The sequence below is a fragment of the Capricornis sumatraensis genome, chromosome 3, assembly GCF_032405125.1.
Source record: "Capricornis sumatraensis isolate serow.1 chromosome 3, serow.2, whole genome shotgun sequence".
Taxonomy (NCBI): Eukaryota; Metazoa; Chordata; class Mammalia; order Artiodactyla; family Bovidae; genus Capricornis; species Capricornis sumatraensis.
The window spans coordinates 115,746,588-115,762,994 of record NC_091071.1 but is presented as its reverse complement, the minus strand read 5'-3'; the positions used below and the strand labels follow the sequence as shown (position 1 = coordinate 115,762,994).

At 45.2% G+C, this 16,407-nt stretch overlaps 1 protein-coding gene across 1 annotated transcript in view; it reads right to left on the bottom strand.

The window, feature by feature from the left end:
• The window catches only part of CFAP221 (cilia and flagella associated protein 221), a 122,082-nt gene extending 109,997 nt beyond the window's left edge, over nt 1-12,085 (bottom strand). The window contains exons 1-2 of the mRNA XM_068969195.1: nt 11,947-12,085; nt 8,602-8,702 (exon numbers count right to left, since the gene is read on the bottom strand). Of these exons, the coding sequence (XP_068825296.1) occupies nt 8,602-8,702; nt 11,947-12,085 (240 nt within the window). The remainder of the gene's footprint in view (nt 1-8,601; nt 8,703-11,946) is intronic.
• Nucleotides 12,086-16,407: the final 4,322 nt, after the last annotated feature.

The following is a 16,407-nucleotide window of genomic DNA, read 5'->3' as shown; positions in this document are numbered from 1 at the left end:
ACAATAAAATACAAAACGATAAAAAAAAAAAAAAAACCCAAACCCAACTGCCACTTCTGAAGTACAGTCCTATGTGCTAAGTCACTTCAGTTGTGTCCGACTCCCTGGGACCCTATGGACTGTAGCCCACCAGGCTCTTCTGTCCATGGGATTCTCCAGGCAAGAATACTGGAGTGGGTTGCCATGCCTTTCTCCAGGGGATCGAATTCACATCACTTTATGTCTCTCGCATTGGCAGGCGGGTTCTTTACCACTAGTGCCACCTGGGAAGCCCCTGACCACTTTTGAAGAGTCAAGAGCAAAAGCAGGCTCTGAGCACATCCCTGCACACATCCCACCAAGAGGGTGAGCAGACCACCCAAGCCGTCCTTCAGGCCGACCCCCTAGATTCTCCCCTACCCTCACCCCCATATAAGGAACCAGCATGCCCCTCTGAAGGGAAGAGCGAGCAGGGGAACCAGCTGTTTGTCTTCGCTCCCCGCTGCTGCAGCATGCATGCTTGCATGCTCAGTTGTGTCTAACTCTTTTGTGACCCCATGGACTGTAGCCCACCAGGCTCCTCTGTCCATGGGATTTTCCAGGCAAGAATACTGGAGGGGGTAGCCATTCTCTTCTGTAGGGGATCTTCCCGATCAAGGGATGGAACCCTGGATGCAGGAGGAGCCCCAGTAAAGCCTTGCCCGTGGCCTCAGATTGATAATGCATTTTACTCTAAAATTTTGCTCATTAATGCATTTCTCCAAAATGGGAGAGTAAAATTGATGCTCCAGAAAGATATACTATGTTTACTCTGTAGCTTCAGGTCCTGACCCTCACACACTGACTTGAAGCCATTGAGATATGTGGCCCTAGTTTGAGAAGCAAGATCCTGGGGCAGAGAGGTCTCTGAAGGCTGCAACAGGGAGTTGAAAACTAATACAATTATTTCAGAAAGCTGGAAAGGACTGTTACTCTACATAAGATAAGGCTGTGTACGCTGACAACTTTGTTTTGGGCTGGCCACAGTAACACCGATTGTCTCATGGGAAAATTGATTAATTATTTACTTAATAAACATAGTTTCCCAGAAAAAATCTTTCCTCAGAGGGAAAGAGAACTTAAGAGGTCTTGGTTTGGAGAAAACTGGGAACTATTATTTCAACTTTTAAAGTAAATCAAAACATTGATTTCGATATGAATCTAAGTAGAAGGTTTTAAAGCCTTTAACCAGATCTGGATCAATCTCAAATGTTAATGAACAATTTATTGTGGTTTTAAACACACATTCAATCATTCCATTCTTGGGCAATTTGTACCGTTTCCTGTAACAAAACCAAGATAATGTGCAGGGTTGAATTTACCCCCTTGTTTGACAAGAATCTCAAGGTAACTGCCTTAGGCTTCTGCTTAACTTTGCTGATAGAAATAGGAGGCTGGGTCTCCCAAAATGTTATTAAGATGAAATAATTTTGTACTTTTATCTGTTTGTTTTAATGTCTGATAGAAGTAGCCTGATTATTCAGACTTTACCTTGTATTTACTTGGGAACTAGTGAGACTCTGCCAAGTCACTCTCTTCCAATAATGTGAGTTCAGCATCTTGACAAGTGTTTACTGAGTATGTTCTGTGTGATAGGTATTGTGTTGTACATAAGACAGAGATGGATACTCTTCAGCAGAATGAAGCTTTTACCCCCTCCCCAAATCCAGGTAAAGCAGACTGTACGCTGGACACCAAACATGCCGCATGCTTGCCCCCCGAGCCTCTGTGTCTCCCTCTATCCCCGAGTGCCCGCTTCCCACTTCTCACTTGGCTTGGGCTATCCCAGATGGCTTCTCCAACATAAATCTCTGATGCAATGTGACCAGTGAGCTCATGAAAAGATGCTTAACGTCATCAGTCATTAAGGAAATGCAAACAGAACAACAGTGAGTGGTGAACTCAGAAAGACCTAGCCAGACCCCAATCCTGGAACATGTGAATGTGACTTTATTTGGGAAAACAGTGAGTGCAGGTGCTATTAAGTTAAGGACCTTGAGACGAGATCGTCCTGGATTACCTGGTTGGTCCTTCAGTCCAATGACAAGTTTCCTTTTAGAGAGAGAAGAGAAGACAAGAGGAGTCGGAGGAGAGCCAGGCGAAGACGGAGGCCAGGGTTTAGGGTCAGCAAGCCTCAAGGCAAAGAGCGCCTGGCGCCATCACATCCGGGGAGAAGCGAGGAAAGAGGCCCCCTAGAGCCTGTGAAAGGAGCGGGGCCCGGCTGACACCTTGATTTTGGACTCTAGCCTCCAGAATGCGTTTCTGGTTTTCTAAGCTCCTAAATTTGTGGTAATTTGTAAGGCAGCCACAGAAAATTAACATACCATACAACCTAATTCCACTTCTTAATACATATCCAAGAGAAATGAAAATATATCCATTCAAAAACATGTACACAAAGGTCCATGACGACATTATTCCTAATAGCCCCAAAGATCAAATCCAAGTGTCCATCAACTTATGGAACAGGGAAAATCTGAATGGTGTGAAGGTTCCTTAAAAAAACTAAAAATAGAGCTACCATATGATCCTGCAATCCCATTCCTGTGAATATACCCAGAGAAAACCATAATTCAAAAGATACATGTACCCAATGTTCACAGCAGCACTATCTACAATAGAGAAGCTCTGTACAGTCAGCAAAAACAAGACTGGGAGCTGACCATGGCTCAGATCGTGAATTCCTTATTGCCACATTCAGACTTAAATTGAAGAAAGTAGGGAAAACCTCTAGGCCATTCAGATATGACCTAAATCAAATCCCTTACAATTATACAGTGGAAGTAACAAACAGAGTCAAGGGATTTCATCTGATACACAGAGTGCCTGAAGAACTATGGATGGAGGTTCATGACACTGTATAGAAGGTGGTGATCAAAACTATCCCCAAGAAAAAGAAATGAAAAAAGGCAAAATGGGTGCCTGAGGAGGCCTTACAAATAGCTGAGAAAAGAAGAGAAGTGAAAGGCAAAGGAGAAAAGGAAAGATATACTCACCTGAATGCAGAGTTTCAAAGAATAGCAAGGAGAGGTAAGATAGCCTTCCTAAGTGATCAATGCAAAGAAATAGAGGAAAACAACAGACTGGGAAAGACCAGAGATCTCTTCAAAAAAATTAGAGGTACCAAGGGAACACGTCATGCAAAGACTGGGACAATAAAGGAGAGAAATGCTATGGATCTAACAGAAGCAGAAGATATTAAGAAGAGGTGGCAAAAATACAAGAAGAACTATACAAAAAAGATCTTAATGACCCAGATAACCATGATGGTGTGATCACTCTCCTATCTCAGAGCGAGACATCTTAGAATGCAAAGTCAAGTGGGCCTTAGAAAGCATCATGGCCCACTCGTGAGGTGATGGAATCTCAGCTGAGCTGTTTCAAATCCTAAAAGATGACGCTGTTAAAGTGCTGCACTCAATATACCAGCAAATTTGGAAAACTCAGCAGTTGCCAGAGGACTGAAAGAAGTCAGTTTTCATTCCAATCCCAAAGAAAGGCAATGCCAAAGAATGTTCAAACCACCACACAACTGGACTCATCTCACATGTAGCACAGAGAAGGCAATGGCAACCCACTCCAGTACTCTTGCCTGGAAAATCCCATGGATGGAGGAGCCTGGTAGGCTGCAGTCCATGGGGTCACTAAGTCGGACACGACTGAGTGACTTCACTTTCACTTTTCACTTTCATGCATTGGAGAAGGAAATGGCAACCCACTCCAGTGTTCTTGCCTGGAGAATCCCAGGGACGGGGGAGCCTGGTGGGCTGCTGTCTATAGGGTCACACAGAGTTGGCCACTGCTGAAGCGACTTAGCAGCAGCAGCAGCACGTGCTAGCAAAATAATGCTCAAAATTCTCTAAGCCAGGCTTCAACAGTACATGAACCAAGAAATTCCAGATGTTCAAGCTGGATTTAGAAAAGGCAGAGGAACCAGAGATCAAATTGCCAACATCTGTTGGAGCATAGAAATTTAGATCATAGCAAGAAATGTGGATCAAAGAAAGAGAATTCCAGAAAAACATCTACTTCTGCTTCACTGACTACGCTAAAGCCTTCGACTATGCGGATTACAACAAACTGGAATATCCTTCGAGAGATGAGAATACCAGACCATCTTACCTGTCCCCTGAGAAATCTGTATGCAGGTCAAGAAGCATCAGTTAGAACTGGACATGGAACAATGGACTGGTTCCAAACTGGGAAAGGAGTATATCAAGGCTGCTTATCACCCTGCTTATTTAACTTATATGCAGATTACATCATGTGAAATGCCAGGCTGGATGAAGCACAAGCTGGAATCAAGATTGCTGGGAGAAGTACCAATAACCTCAGATATGCAGATGACACCACCGTTATGGCAGAAAGCAAAGAGGAACTAGAGAACCTCTTGATGACAGTGAAAGAGGAGAGTGAAAAAGCTGGCTTAAAACTCAACATTCAAACAACGAAGATCATGGCATCTGATCCCATCACTTCATGGCAAATAGATGGGGAAACATTGGAAACATTGAGAGACTTTATTTTCTTGAGCTCAAAAATCACTGCAGATGGTGACTGCAGCCATGAAATTAAAAGACGCTTGCTCCTTGGAAGAAAAGCTATGACCAATCTAGCTGCTAAGTCACTTCAGTCGTGTCCAATTCTGTGTGGCCCCATAGATGGCAGCCCACCAGGGTCCCTTGTCCCTGGGATTCTCCAGGCAAAAATACTGGAGTGGGTTGCCATTTCCTTCTCCAATGCATGGAAGTGAAAAGTGAAAGTGAAGTCACTCAGTCGTGTCAGACTCTTAGAGAGCATATTAAAAAGCAGAGACATTACTTTGCCAACAAAGGTCCATCTAGCCAAAACTATGGATTTTCCAGTAGTCATGTATGGATATGAGAGGTGGACCATTAAAGAAGGCTGGGTGCCAAAGAATTGATGCTTTTGAACTGTGGTGTTGGAGAAGACTCTTGAGGGTCCCTTAGAATGCAAGGAAATCAAACCAGTCAATCCTAAAGGAAATCAGTCCTGAATATTCATTGGAAGGACTGATGCTGAAGCTGAAGCTCCAATACTTCGTCCACCTGATGCAAAGATATGACTCACTAGAAAAGACCCTGATGCTGGGAAAGACTGAAGGCAGGAGGAAATGACAACAGAGGATGAGATGGTTGGATGGCATCACCGACTCAATGGACATGAGTTTGACAAAGCCCCAGAAGATGGTGAAGGCCAGGGGAGCCTGCGTGCTGCCGTCCATGGGGTCGCAGAGTCGGACATGACTGAGTGACTGAACAACAACAAAGGACATGGAAGTAACCTGTCTATTGACAGAGGACTGGATGAAGATGTGGTCCATCTACACAAGGGAGTATTTCTCAGTTATAAAGAAGCATAATGCCATGTAAAAAGCATAATGCCGTGTAAAAGACGGCATTGTGAAGTAACGCCATTTGCAGCAACATGGATGGACCTAGAAATCATCATACTGAGAGAAGAAAGCCAGACAAAGACAGACAAATACTGGGTTAGTCATAAGTTCGTCCGAGTTCTTCCATAATGTATTCTGAAACATTCAAGCGAACTTTTTGGCCAACTCAGTATCATATGATATCATTTTAATGTGGAATCTAAAATACGACACAAGTGAACTTATTTACAAAACAGAAATAGACTCACAGACACAGAAAAGACTCATGTTCACCAAAGAGAAAAAGCAGGGAGGGAAAAATTAAACATTTGGGATTAAAGGATACACTCCACTGTGTATAACATAGATAACCAACATGGACCTACTGTATAGCACAGGGGAGTACACTCAGTATCTTGTAATAACCTATAATGGAAGAGAATGTAAATGAAGAATATACATCTTTATATTAACATATAAAAATATACACATATAGTCGAATCACTTTGCTGTACATTTGAAAATAATATAGCATTTTAAATCAATTATATGTCAATAAAAATTAAAAAAAAAATTTAAGTGATATAACCATACAACAGAACATTATTTGCCCATAAAAAGGAATGAAGTACCTATTCATGCTACAAATTCAACGAGCCTGGGAAACATGCTGAATGAAAGAAGCCAGTTGCGAAAGACCACATGTTGTGTGATTCTATTTATGTGAAATGCTCAGAACAGGCAAATCTATAACAATAGAATGAGGATCTGGCTGCTTAGGGTGGAGGCGGGGTGAGTAAAGGCATGAGGAGAGTGAAGAGGGTTGGGAATAGGCAGTTAATTGTTCACTCATTGCAAACAATAGTTATTTTAGATCCATTCTGTCATCATCTAGGTAGGGGCTTTCCTGTGGCTCAGTGGTAAAGAACCTGCCTGCCAATGCAGGAGATGTGGGTTTGATCCCTGGGTCGAGTATTTCCCCTGGAGAAAGAAATGGCTACCCACTCCAGTATTCTTGCCTGGAAATTCCGTGGACTCCTGTGGAGGAACCTGGTGGGCTACTGTCCATGGGGTCCCAAGAGTTGAACATGACTAAACAACCACCAGCAACTAGATAGCAAACCTCATTACCAGGAAATGCAAGTTCCAAAATGAATGATTAACCTTGGTCTTTGATGCTGTGTTCTAAGAAATGTGTCCTTGCAGACTGAGGGGTAAAGTTCCTAATCAAAGTTTTAAGTCCTGACCCTTTTCCTAAGAGGAAGTCCTAGGCCCCTAATAGCTTCCTCTGCTGATCCCTTCTCTCTCCTCCTCTTCAGTGTGTAAGGACTCAAGGAAGCTGCATTGTCTCTTGGCCAGGGCCTTGCTTTCTGACAGTTTTACCACTTGTCAGTTTCCTGCAGCGAGTCTCCCCACTCAGAGAATGAGTCTAATATGATAGTTGGAATTCTGTCTTGAAATGATCCACTTTAAGACACAGTTTCGGGGCTGGGATAAATAAGGTGTTTGGGATTAACATATACTCATTACTATACATGAAACAGATAATCAAAAAGACCTCCTGAATAGCACAGGGAGCTGTACTCAATATTCTGTAATAACCATATAGGAAAAGCATCTGAAAAAGAATGCACTGTGTCTAAATGCAGAGTCTTATAGTGGGAGGGTATGTCACACACAAGCCGGAGTCTCAGGGCCTGTGTGAGACACCCCACATCCATCAGCCCCACTCCAACACATGCCCAGAGGCTGGCCTGGCTCAGTCCCTCGACCAGCTGGAGTAGTTCTAACGTCCTATTCAGTGTGACTTTGGGGGATCACAGTGGGGGTCACTGAGATTATGGAGCAGGTTTAAATGGTCAGGTCCCTGTTAGTGGTGGGTTAGGGGTCCTGCGGTCAACCGAGCCCTCCCCAGTTGGGATATCTCAGTCAAAAAAGGGGACCCAGGACTGCTGTCCCCACAGCTGCAAATGGTCAGGTTCCTTTTAGTGGTGGGTTAGGAGTCCTGTGGTCAACCGAGCCCTCCCCAGTTGGGATATCTTAATCAAAAAAGAGGACCCAGGACTGCTGTCCCCACAGCTGCAGCCACTCTGCAGGGCAGCCTTCACCTGTCCCTTCTGTGGAGGTCGGTGGAACTGCCGTCCCAGCTCTAGCTGGAGGCTCGGCCACAATGACTGATTTAGGCCTGGCCATCTGACCCAAGCAGGTGGAATGGAACCCTTGCTGGACCCTCCTAAGAAAGGGACATCTCTCCCGCTGGTGCTGTTGGCTGGAGCAAGAGTGCACTGGTTGGGAGGAAGGCAGCCTGAGAGTGAGTCTGTCTCATCACTGTGTTCTCGAGGTGAGTCTTTCACCTTACTGACTCACGGTTTCCCCATCTCTACAGAGTCACAATACAACCACCACAAAGCTGGCCTAAGAACTAATCGGAAACATGTGAGACACAAAGCATAGTTTCTGGCCCTCAAGGATCCCTCAGAAACAGCACCAGTTTGGAAAGAGTGTTGGGAGGTGCCTTTGGCAGAGGGAGGAAACCTGTCCAAGGAAACTGATGCAACTTTAAAATTTCTCATCCTAGAACTACTGCCTTTCCTGGTCAAATTTATATCTTCCCTTCTGTTGATTATGCTGCTCTTTAGATGAATGAGTAATATAAATGAGAACATTCATGTCATTTCATTATTATAATTATCTTACTTAAAGAGGGCTAATTATCCCACTATCTACACAAGGGTTGGGGAGGGAAGGATTAGGAATTTGGGATTAGCAGATGCAAACTATTACACATAAAATGGATACACAACAAGGTCCTACTATAGAACACAAAGAACTATATTCAATATTCTGTGACAAACCATAATGGAAAAAAATATAAAAAAGAATGTATGGCTCAGATGATAAAGAAACCACCTGCAGTGTAGGCGATCTGTATTTGATCCCTGGGTCAGGAAGGTCCCCTGGAGAAGGAAATGCCTACCCATTCCAGTATTCTTGCCTGGAGTATCCCCTGACCAGAGAAGCCTGGCAGGCTTCAGTCCACGGGGTTGTAAAGAGTCAGACATGACTGAGTGACTAAGCACACACATATATAGGTATAACGGAAACACTTTGCTGTACACTTAAAACTAACACAACATTGTTAATCAACTATACTTCAGTAAAATTTTTAATTAAAAAAAAGCACCTACCAATATCTGCTGGTGTTGTTTCTCTACTTGATAGCCTCCAAAATGTAATATGCCGGGTTTTGCCTGTATGACCTTATTATTCAGAAGATTCACATAAACCTCTGTAAAAACAATGCATATAAGTATACCACGAGATGAGACCAAAAAAAAAAAAAAAAATGTTAAGTGAAAGAAGATCCTATTAACAAGGAATCCCTGTAATTTAGGGTATTGCCACCTCATGCGAAGAGTTGACTCACTGGAAAAGACTCTGACGCTGGGAGGGATTGGGGGCAGGAGGAGAAGGGGACGACAGAGGATGAGATGGCTGGATGGCATCACAGACTCGATGGACGTGAGTCTGAGTGAACTCCGGGAGTTGGTGATGGACAGGGAGGCCTGGTGTGCTGCAATTCATGGGGTTGCAAAGAGCTGGACACGACTGAGCGACTGAACTGAACTGAACTGATGAAAGTTTCAGACAGAGGATACAGCTGTCAACAATTAATGATGTTCCACATGAATTGGACTGCTTCTCCCACTATTTTAACATTTTGCTTGGGAGATATTACCATCACGAGATAAACTCACATTTGTCTTTTATTATCTATTAAAATAACTTGCTCTGTACACATTTTGTACAAGTCTTCATAATAAAACAAGCCTGTAAAGGACACACACTGTATAATACTGTGTTTGTTATGTAATGAACATCCACTTCAAAGAATGCAAACACCAAGTGTTTCATTTTATTGCTGTGTATTTAACTGTTACTATTTGCTTTCCTCTGAACTGAATTATAGTGTGATACAGAGTAATCCTAAGGCTCTGAATAATTATCACTCTGGATGGTAATGTCTCAATTTGCTCTTGACATGTGAGTGTCTTCAAAACTTGCCCCAGCTCTGCCGTGATTCATGCCCCAGCTCTGCTGTGTTTCATGCCCCAAGCTCTGCCGTGCTTCATGCCCCAAGCTCTGATGTGCTTCATGCCTGGCATTTGTTTATAATCCTCCATTGTTTCCATTTTTGTAAAAATCAAGCCCAGGCCTGATTCTGACTAGCAAACTGCCTCCTTTGAAGTGAAGGCACTGTCTAGTTTCTTACAAATGACAGACTTTCCCCTTCGGCTGTACCCAAACCTTGTGAGTCACAGACACCCTGACCCCAGCCTCCACCCTCTGTGACTTTGTATTCCACTAAAGCGGGTGTGAAATATTTGGTGTTTTTGTTCCTCCAGCGATGAGCAGTCACTGTCGTCAGCTTTGGGGCCAAACTGAAGGGCTAGACTAGGGTAAGGATGGTGTCTCAGGGGGGTTGTCTGGTAAATTTTTAAGTATTTTTAAAATATGTATTTTGATATATTTGGCTGTGCCAGGGCTTAGTTGCAGCATGTGGGATTTAGCTCCTTGCTGCTGCTGCTGCTGTTGCTAAGTCACTTCAGTTGTGTCCGACTCTGTGCCACCGCATAGACGGCAGCTCACCAGGCTCCCCCGTCCCTGGGATTCTCCAGGCAAGAACACTGGAGTGGGTTGCCATTTCCTTCTCCAGTGCATGAAAATGAAAAGTGAAAGGGAAGTAGCTCAGTCGTGCCAGACTCTTAGTGAACCCATGGACTGCAGCCTTCCAGGCTCCTCTGTCCATGGGATTTTTCCAGGCAAAGTACTGGAGTGGGGTGCCATTGCCTTCTCCAATGCATGAAAGTGAAAAGTGAAAGGGAAGTCGCTCAGTCATGCCTGACTCTTAGTGAACCCATGGACTGCAGCCTTCCAGGCTCCTCTGTCCATGGGATTCTCCAGGCAGGAGCACTGGAGTGGGGTGCTGTTGCCTTCTCCAATGCATGAAAATGAAAAGTGAAAGGGAAGTCGCTCAGTCATGCCCGACTCTGTGCGACCCCATGGACTGCAGCCTTCCAGGCTCTTCCCTCCATGGGATTTTCCAGGCAGGAGCACTGGAGTGGGGTGCTGTTGCCTTCTCCAATGCATGAAAATGAAAAGTGAAAGGGAAGTCGCTCAGTCATGCCTGACTCTTAGTGAACCCATGGACTGCAGCCTTCCAGGCTCCTCCGTCCATGGGATTTTCCAGGCAAGAGTACTGGAGTGGGGTGCCATTGCCTTCTCCAATGCATGAAAGTGAAAAGTGAAAGGGAAGTCGCCCAGTTGTGCCCGACTCTTAGCGACCCCATGGACTGCAGCCCACCAGGCTCCCCCATCCCTGGGATTCTCCAGGCAGGCGCCACTGCCTTCTCCACCAGCTCCTTGACCAGGGATCAAACCTGGGCTACCTGCACTGACAGCTTTGCGTCTTAGCAACTGGACCACCAGGAAAGTCCAATTTTTAAGTATTAAAATGAACATACTTGGTAACTTTTTTAATGCTGAGAGTTTTGTTTTTAGGGCCACAATACAGATGTAAAATGGGCATTGCCCTGTTAATACCCAGAAACAGTCAAGTACACTGACTTGAAGTCACTGTGTGCTAAAGTAACAACAGAGCCACACCAGATGCTGCATGCCCCTCATTTGCGATGGGCCTTGAGTGGTGAGCAGGAAACAAGCTGCCTGAGACACAGAGAGCTGGACACCGGGTGGCTACAGCTGAGCACCAACTCCCCACTCAGCTGAGTCACCCTGCTGACTTCACTTGAGTTTTTGGAGTCTCAGCTTCCCCAAGAGTAAAGTGGAAATAGACAGTATTGTGAGATGTTAAGATGGATTCAGTGAGAATATAGGCAAAATGATTAGCCTTCTACACAATAGCTATAGGATTTACCAGGCTTTCTAGGCTAAGGATGTCCACAGAAAAAGGCAAGAAGGTATAAACGCAAGTGGTCTTGAAGGAACAGGAGTAACGGGTGTGGCTGGAAGTGAGGGATGGGAGGAGTGAGAGTGGACAGTTTCAGAGGAGGGCAAAGGGGGTCAAACGACAAGCAAAGGAACCGAAACTTTATTCTTTACACGAGAGGATCCCTTGAGAACATTCAAATAGGGTGGGGATAGGAGCCAGCCTGGATTCTAGGACAGAAAATGCCGGGGGGGTGAAGGGTGGATGGGAGGAGAGTGTGGCTAGGGAGGAGAGCCAGGCCTACAGTAGTCCTGGTGACCTCCTGAGGACAAAGTATGGACAGAGGGCAAAGACGCTTGAGGATGTGGAAGGAACAGAACTTGGCGATTAATTTGCACCACAAAAGTCTACCAGATCCAATGAATGGATCTAAATAGAATCATTGTTCATAATAATAAAAACTATGACAAGCCTGTAAAACAATATAGATAAATCAGCACCCAAAATTCCATTATGCTTTCTGGACTTTGGATCCTCTGGGAAGACTTGAGTTGTAAAGCAAACCTGTTTTCTAACCACTTACTTGACTCCAGGAGATGATTGGGTACTTCTTTTGGTCTCATGGGTTCCTCCACTAGGCTCCTTAACAGGAGGGGCGACACATTTTGAAATGGTTCTTCAGCATTCTTTACATCTCTGCTGGGGGTTTTCACCGCTGCCATTTTATCATGAAAAATGGAGTCTTCTTTTTAAAGCCAAAGGTCATTTCCTGGGAAGAAAACAGTAGTAGTATAGTCAGCCACGGAAAACCACACACCATTGACAAATGTACCTCTTGTCACTGTGTGGCTTGCTGTGGCTCAGTCTTCCCCACCTCTCAGCTCACTCCTGGCCACTCTGCCCACACAGGTTGTCCTGTTCATCTTGCGTCACACATCAACCCCAAAAGTCGGGTCCAGCTGTTCACTATTCAAAAGCCAATAAAGAGGCAAGGCTGGTGGAAAGGAAAGTTTGCTTTATTTTGGATGCCAGCCAGCACGGGGCAGTGGACTTCTGTTGAAAGGATGACTTACCAGCCCCCCCAACTGACAACCAATGGACAAGAGCTTTTATAGACAAAGGAAGGGGGCTACATACAGAAACAACACAGCCAGCTCTAACAGTCATCTTCAAATTGGTCATGAAGTGATTTGACCAGTGTCATCTTGATTGTTTTAAGTAACAGTTAATCTTCAGTTCTAGTCAACTTGTTCCCTTTCTTTGAGGCCAATTCTCTGGAGGTGGCAGCTTATGTCATAGTCATGTATGAATGTGAAAGTTGAACCATAAAGAAGGCTGAGTACTGAAGAACTGATGCTTTTGAATTGTGGTGCTGGAGAAGGCTCTTGAGAGTCCCTTGGACAGCAAAGAGATCAAACCAATGAATCTCGAAGGAAATCAAGCCTGAATATTCATTGGAAGGACTGATGCCGAAGCTGAAGCCACATGATGCAAAGAGCTGACTCATCGGAAAAGATCCTGATGCTGGGAAAGATTGAGGGCAGGAAGAGAAGAGGGTGATAGAGGATGAGATGGTTGGATGGCATCATTAACTCAATGGATATGAGTTTGAGCAAACTCTGGGAGATAGTGAAAGACAGGGAAGCCTGGTGTGCTACAGTCCACGGGGTCACAAAGAGCTGGACATGACTTAGCAACTGAGCAACAAATGTCATAGCTACAGCCTGGTCATCATGTAGTTAATTTCTTCTACCCGGTGGTGGTTTCAGTCTCTATAACACAGTTCCGATGGCTCAGATTACCTATAGCCCTTGAGAAGGAACCAAAGGTCCTTGACTTTGCTTATGGATTAAACGATTATTATTTTGTCCTATTTAACTGCTTTTCTCTACTTTTGCGTTTTCTCACTTCTCTGATTGAACTTATTCTTTGGCTAAGTTTTCCCATAGACAAAAGGCAGGCTGAGGACATGGAAGGAAGGATATAGGGTCCTGCTCTGTCTGTGTCACAGCTCAAAACTCTCCCATGGTCCTTAAATCTCCTTAAAAGCTTTTCTCAAAATGTAGTCCTGATGCTTTCTGAGGCTCTCGTGGCCGGTGAAGTTTGCAAAATGTTGAAGTCAGCAGTTAAACAGGACTCTCTCTCTCTCTCTCTCTTTTTTTTTTTTTTTTCCAAATTTGCTTGTGCTGGGTCTTCACTGTGGCTCGAAGGCTTCTCCAGGTACCGCACCTGGGCTAGGTTGCCCTGCGGCATATGGGGTCTTAGTTCCCTGATGAGAGATCAAACCCAAATCCCCTGCATTGGAAAGGAGACTCTTAAGCCCTGGAACACCAGGGAAGTCCAAAACAGGACTCTTCTTTATGAGATTTCTCCGAATCCGTTTCTTAGATGAATGCGACCATGAAACCCTTTAACACTGGGAGATACTGGCATAATGAGTCATCTTCCTGGGCCCCTCTGTGGGGACAGGATGTGGAAAGCCACAGACCTCCTCCCCCGCCACTGGGCGCCCTCCTAGGAGCTCTGTTCTAGGACACCGGGTCCCAGCTCATGTCACACCTTTGGGCAGACTTGTCTCGGGAGTCTGATCCTGCCCTCTGACATTCTTTAGCAATTGCTGCCTTCACTGCTCCTCTGGCCTTAATCACGTATTGCCTTGTGATGACACTTTACAAATCCCACATGTCTATATCTTCCACAGCTAAGTCTCTAAACTTGGAGGCTGCTCAGTGAAGCCCCTGAAATTGGATGTAAAATCATATGTGGATTTTTATGTGCCTTTTTGTGTGTGTGAGAAGGCCCATAGTTTTAGATTCCTTAAAGACTACAATATCAAGCAAAATACACTGACCATACCGAAGAAATGCTTAATAATCACTTTCTGAAACAAGTTTCTCCTTTCCCCTCACGGCCCATCCCCCTTCACTGGCATGGCTGAGGGTGCCCACTCCTCAGAACAGCCTCCATCTCTCCCTCCAGCCATTCCTTCAGACTTCCCTCCTCCAACCTTCCTCCAGCCTTCCTACCCTTCCAGCCGCTCAACATCTACCCCGGTTAACTCTCCAGCCGTCTTCCTTCAAATTCCCTGCCTCTACTTCAGGGCGGCACAATAGCCAAACGGTTGTCACCCGACTCCTATTCCAGGTCACTCACCTCCAAGGTGAACTGTCCCCCTTTGTCCCTCCTCCCCACCCCCTCCCTAGGCAACCTTGGTTTCGGGCCCCAAGCTCTGCGGAGCAGACCCTTTCACCGCTGCCAAAGGCCTGCTCCCCTCAGCGCCCCTTTACTCCAGCCCCTGCCCGGAGCACGGTCTACCCCTGACCCAGGCGCCACCCTTATCCTTATTTCACCCTTTGGGCCCTACCTCTCCGCCGTCCCCGCCCAAGTTGACTTGAGGCTGGACACCCTCCCGGAGTTCAATTCGCTCCCCCCCGACCCCGCCCCGCTCCAGCCTTAGGTCTCCGGCCGCTCACCCCAGAGCGGGCTCCCGGGCGGGAATCCGCGGCCGCAGCCACCTTCCCCTAGCGTCGCCATGACGACGCGGACGCTCCCGGGGTCGCGGTCGGACGCGACCAAACTCCCCTGGGACGTGGGGGAGGAACCCGGGCAGCAGCGGATCGACGTCTGAAAGTGGTGGCTCAGTTCTGGGGGCTTAGAGCAGTCTCTGGAGTCAGTAAGAACAGAGAGAGCGACTTATAAGCGTGCGAATTCCCAAGGAATTACCAAAGGGAGACACAAACATCTGGGCATCTTGAGAGGAGTTGGTGGCCGAGCAGGGCTGAAGGGGTGGGGCTTACCACGCTCAGTGGGTGGAGCTTCCCCGAGGGCAATTCAATCCTCGATTCCGTACTGTGATACAGTTCATTTTACCCTTAATATTATGATAAGTTTCAAATTTCAAACATATACAAAGCCAAGCAGAATAGTATGGTGAATCTTCAACACCAACCCACAATTATCAACTTATCTCTACCTTTCCTCTACTCCCTGTATTTTTTTTTGAAGGAAATCCCAGACATTATAATGTCATCCCAGACACCAATCCCAATATCAGTCATAAATATTTCAGAATATACCTCCAAAAGATAAGGAGCCCTTTAAAAAATATAACCGCAATCAGTACCTAAAACATTACATAATTTCTTAGCAACTTCAAATACTTGGTACTCAGTTTTCATAAACGTCTTTTTTTTTTTTTTGAGTTTGAATCACAGTTCAAATAAAATCCACACATTATAATAAACTGATATGTCCTTTAGGTCTCTTTTTGTCAGTAGATTCTCCCGCCATATCTTTTTATTGTTGTTGCAGTTTGTTCACTGAAGAAACTGTTTCTGCCCTGATAATGATATTTAGGGATGCTAAACCATGAAACTGGACCAGACCTCCTGCTCTGTTTACTTCACTCTGCTCACCCATGGACATTATTCCTTACACTGATAGCTCAGGTTTCTCTTCTTAGGATCTGTCCTTGTCTTGCTCCCTCCATGTATGAGGTGTCACTTGCTCGATGTTATCTGTTGCTTCATGTTGATAAGAGATTGTCATACGAATCCAATAAGGATACCTCTCCCACACCTTCATCACCTGTGCTGATGTGCTTTTGTTCCGACCTCCAATATTCACCTTTCCAATCTTCCCGTTCTCCAGCTCCTCCCTTCTACCTTCCATCATCCCTGCTTAAAAATGAAAAATCTACCCATCTTTCAAGGCTCTCACTAGAGATGGTGTATCAGCTATTGGTCCCTTAACCTTCCAGACCAGAAGGGCTGTTTCCCTTTTCTGGGTTCCCATTCAGTTTGTTCTGTCATCCTTGTCACATTTTTTATAAGCTAAACTCATCATTATATGTGTGTTTTAAGCTCCAAAATCCTTAAGAGGAGAAGACTATGCCTTATCTTTGCATCTCCTACAGCCCTTAGAGCAGGCCTTTGTTTATAGTGATTACCCAGTCACTGCTGGCTAAGTGGCTAAAACAAAATTCACTTGCTTATGTTGTAGATTGCTTTAGTTCTTTCTGTTTTGTTGCCCCAGAAAGGTTGTC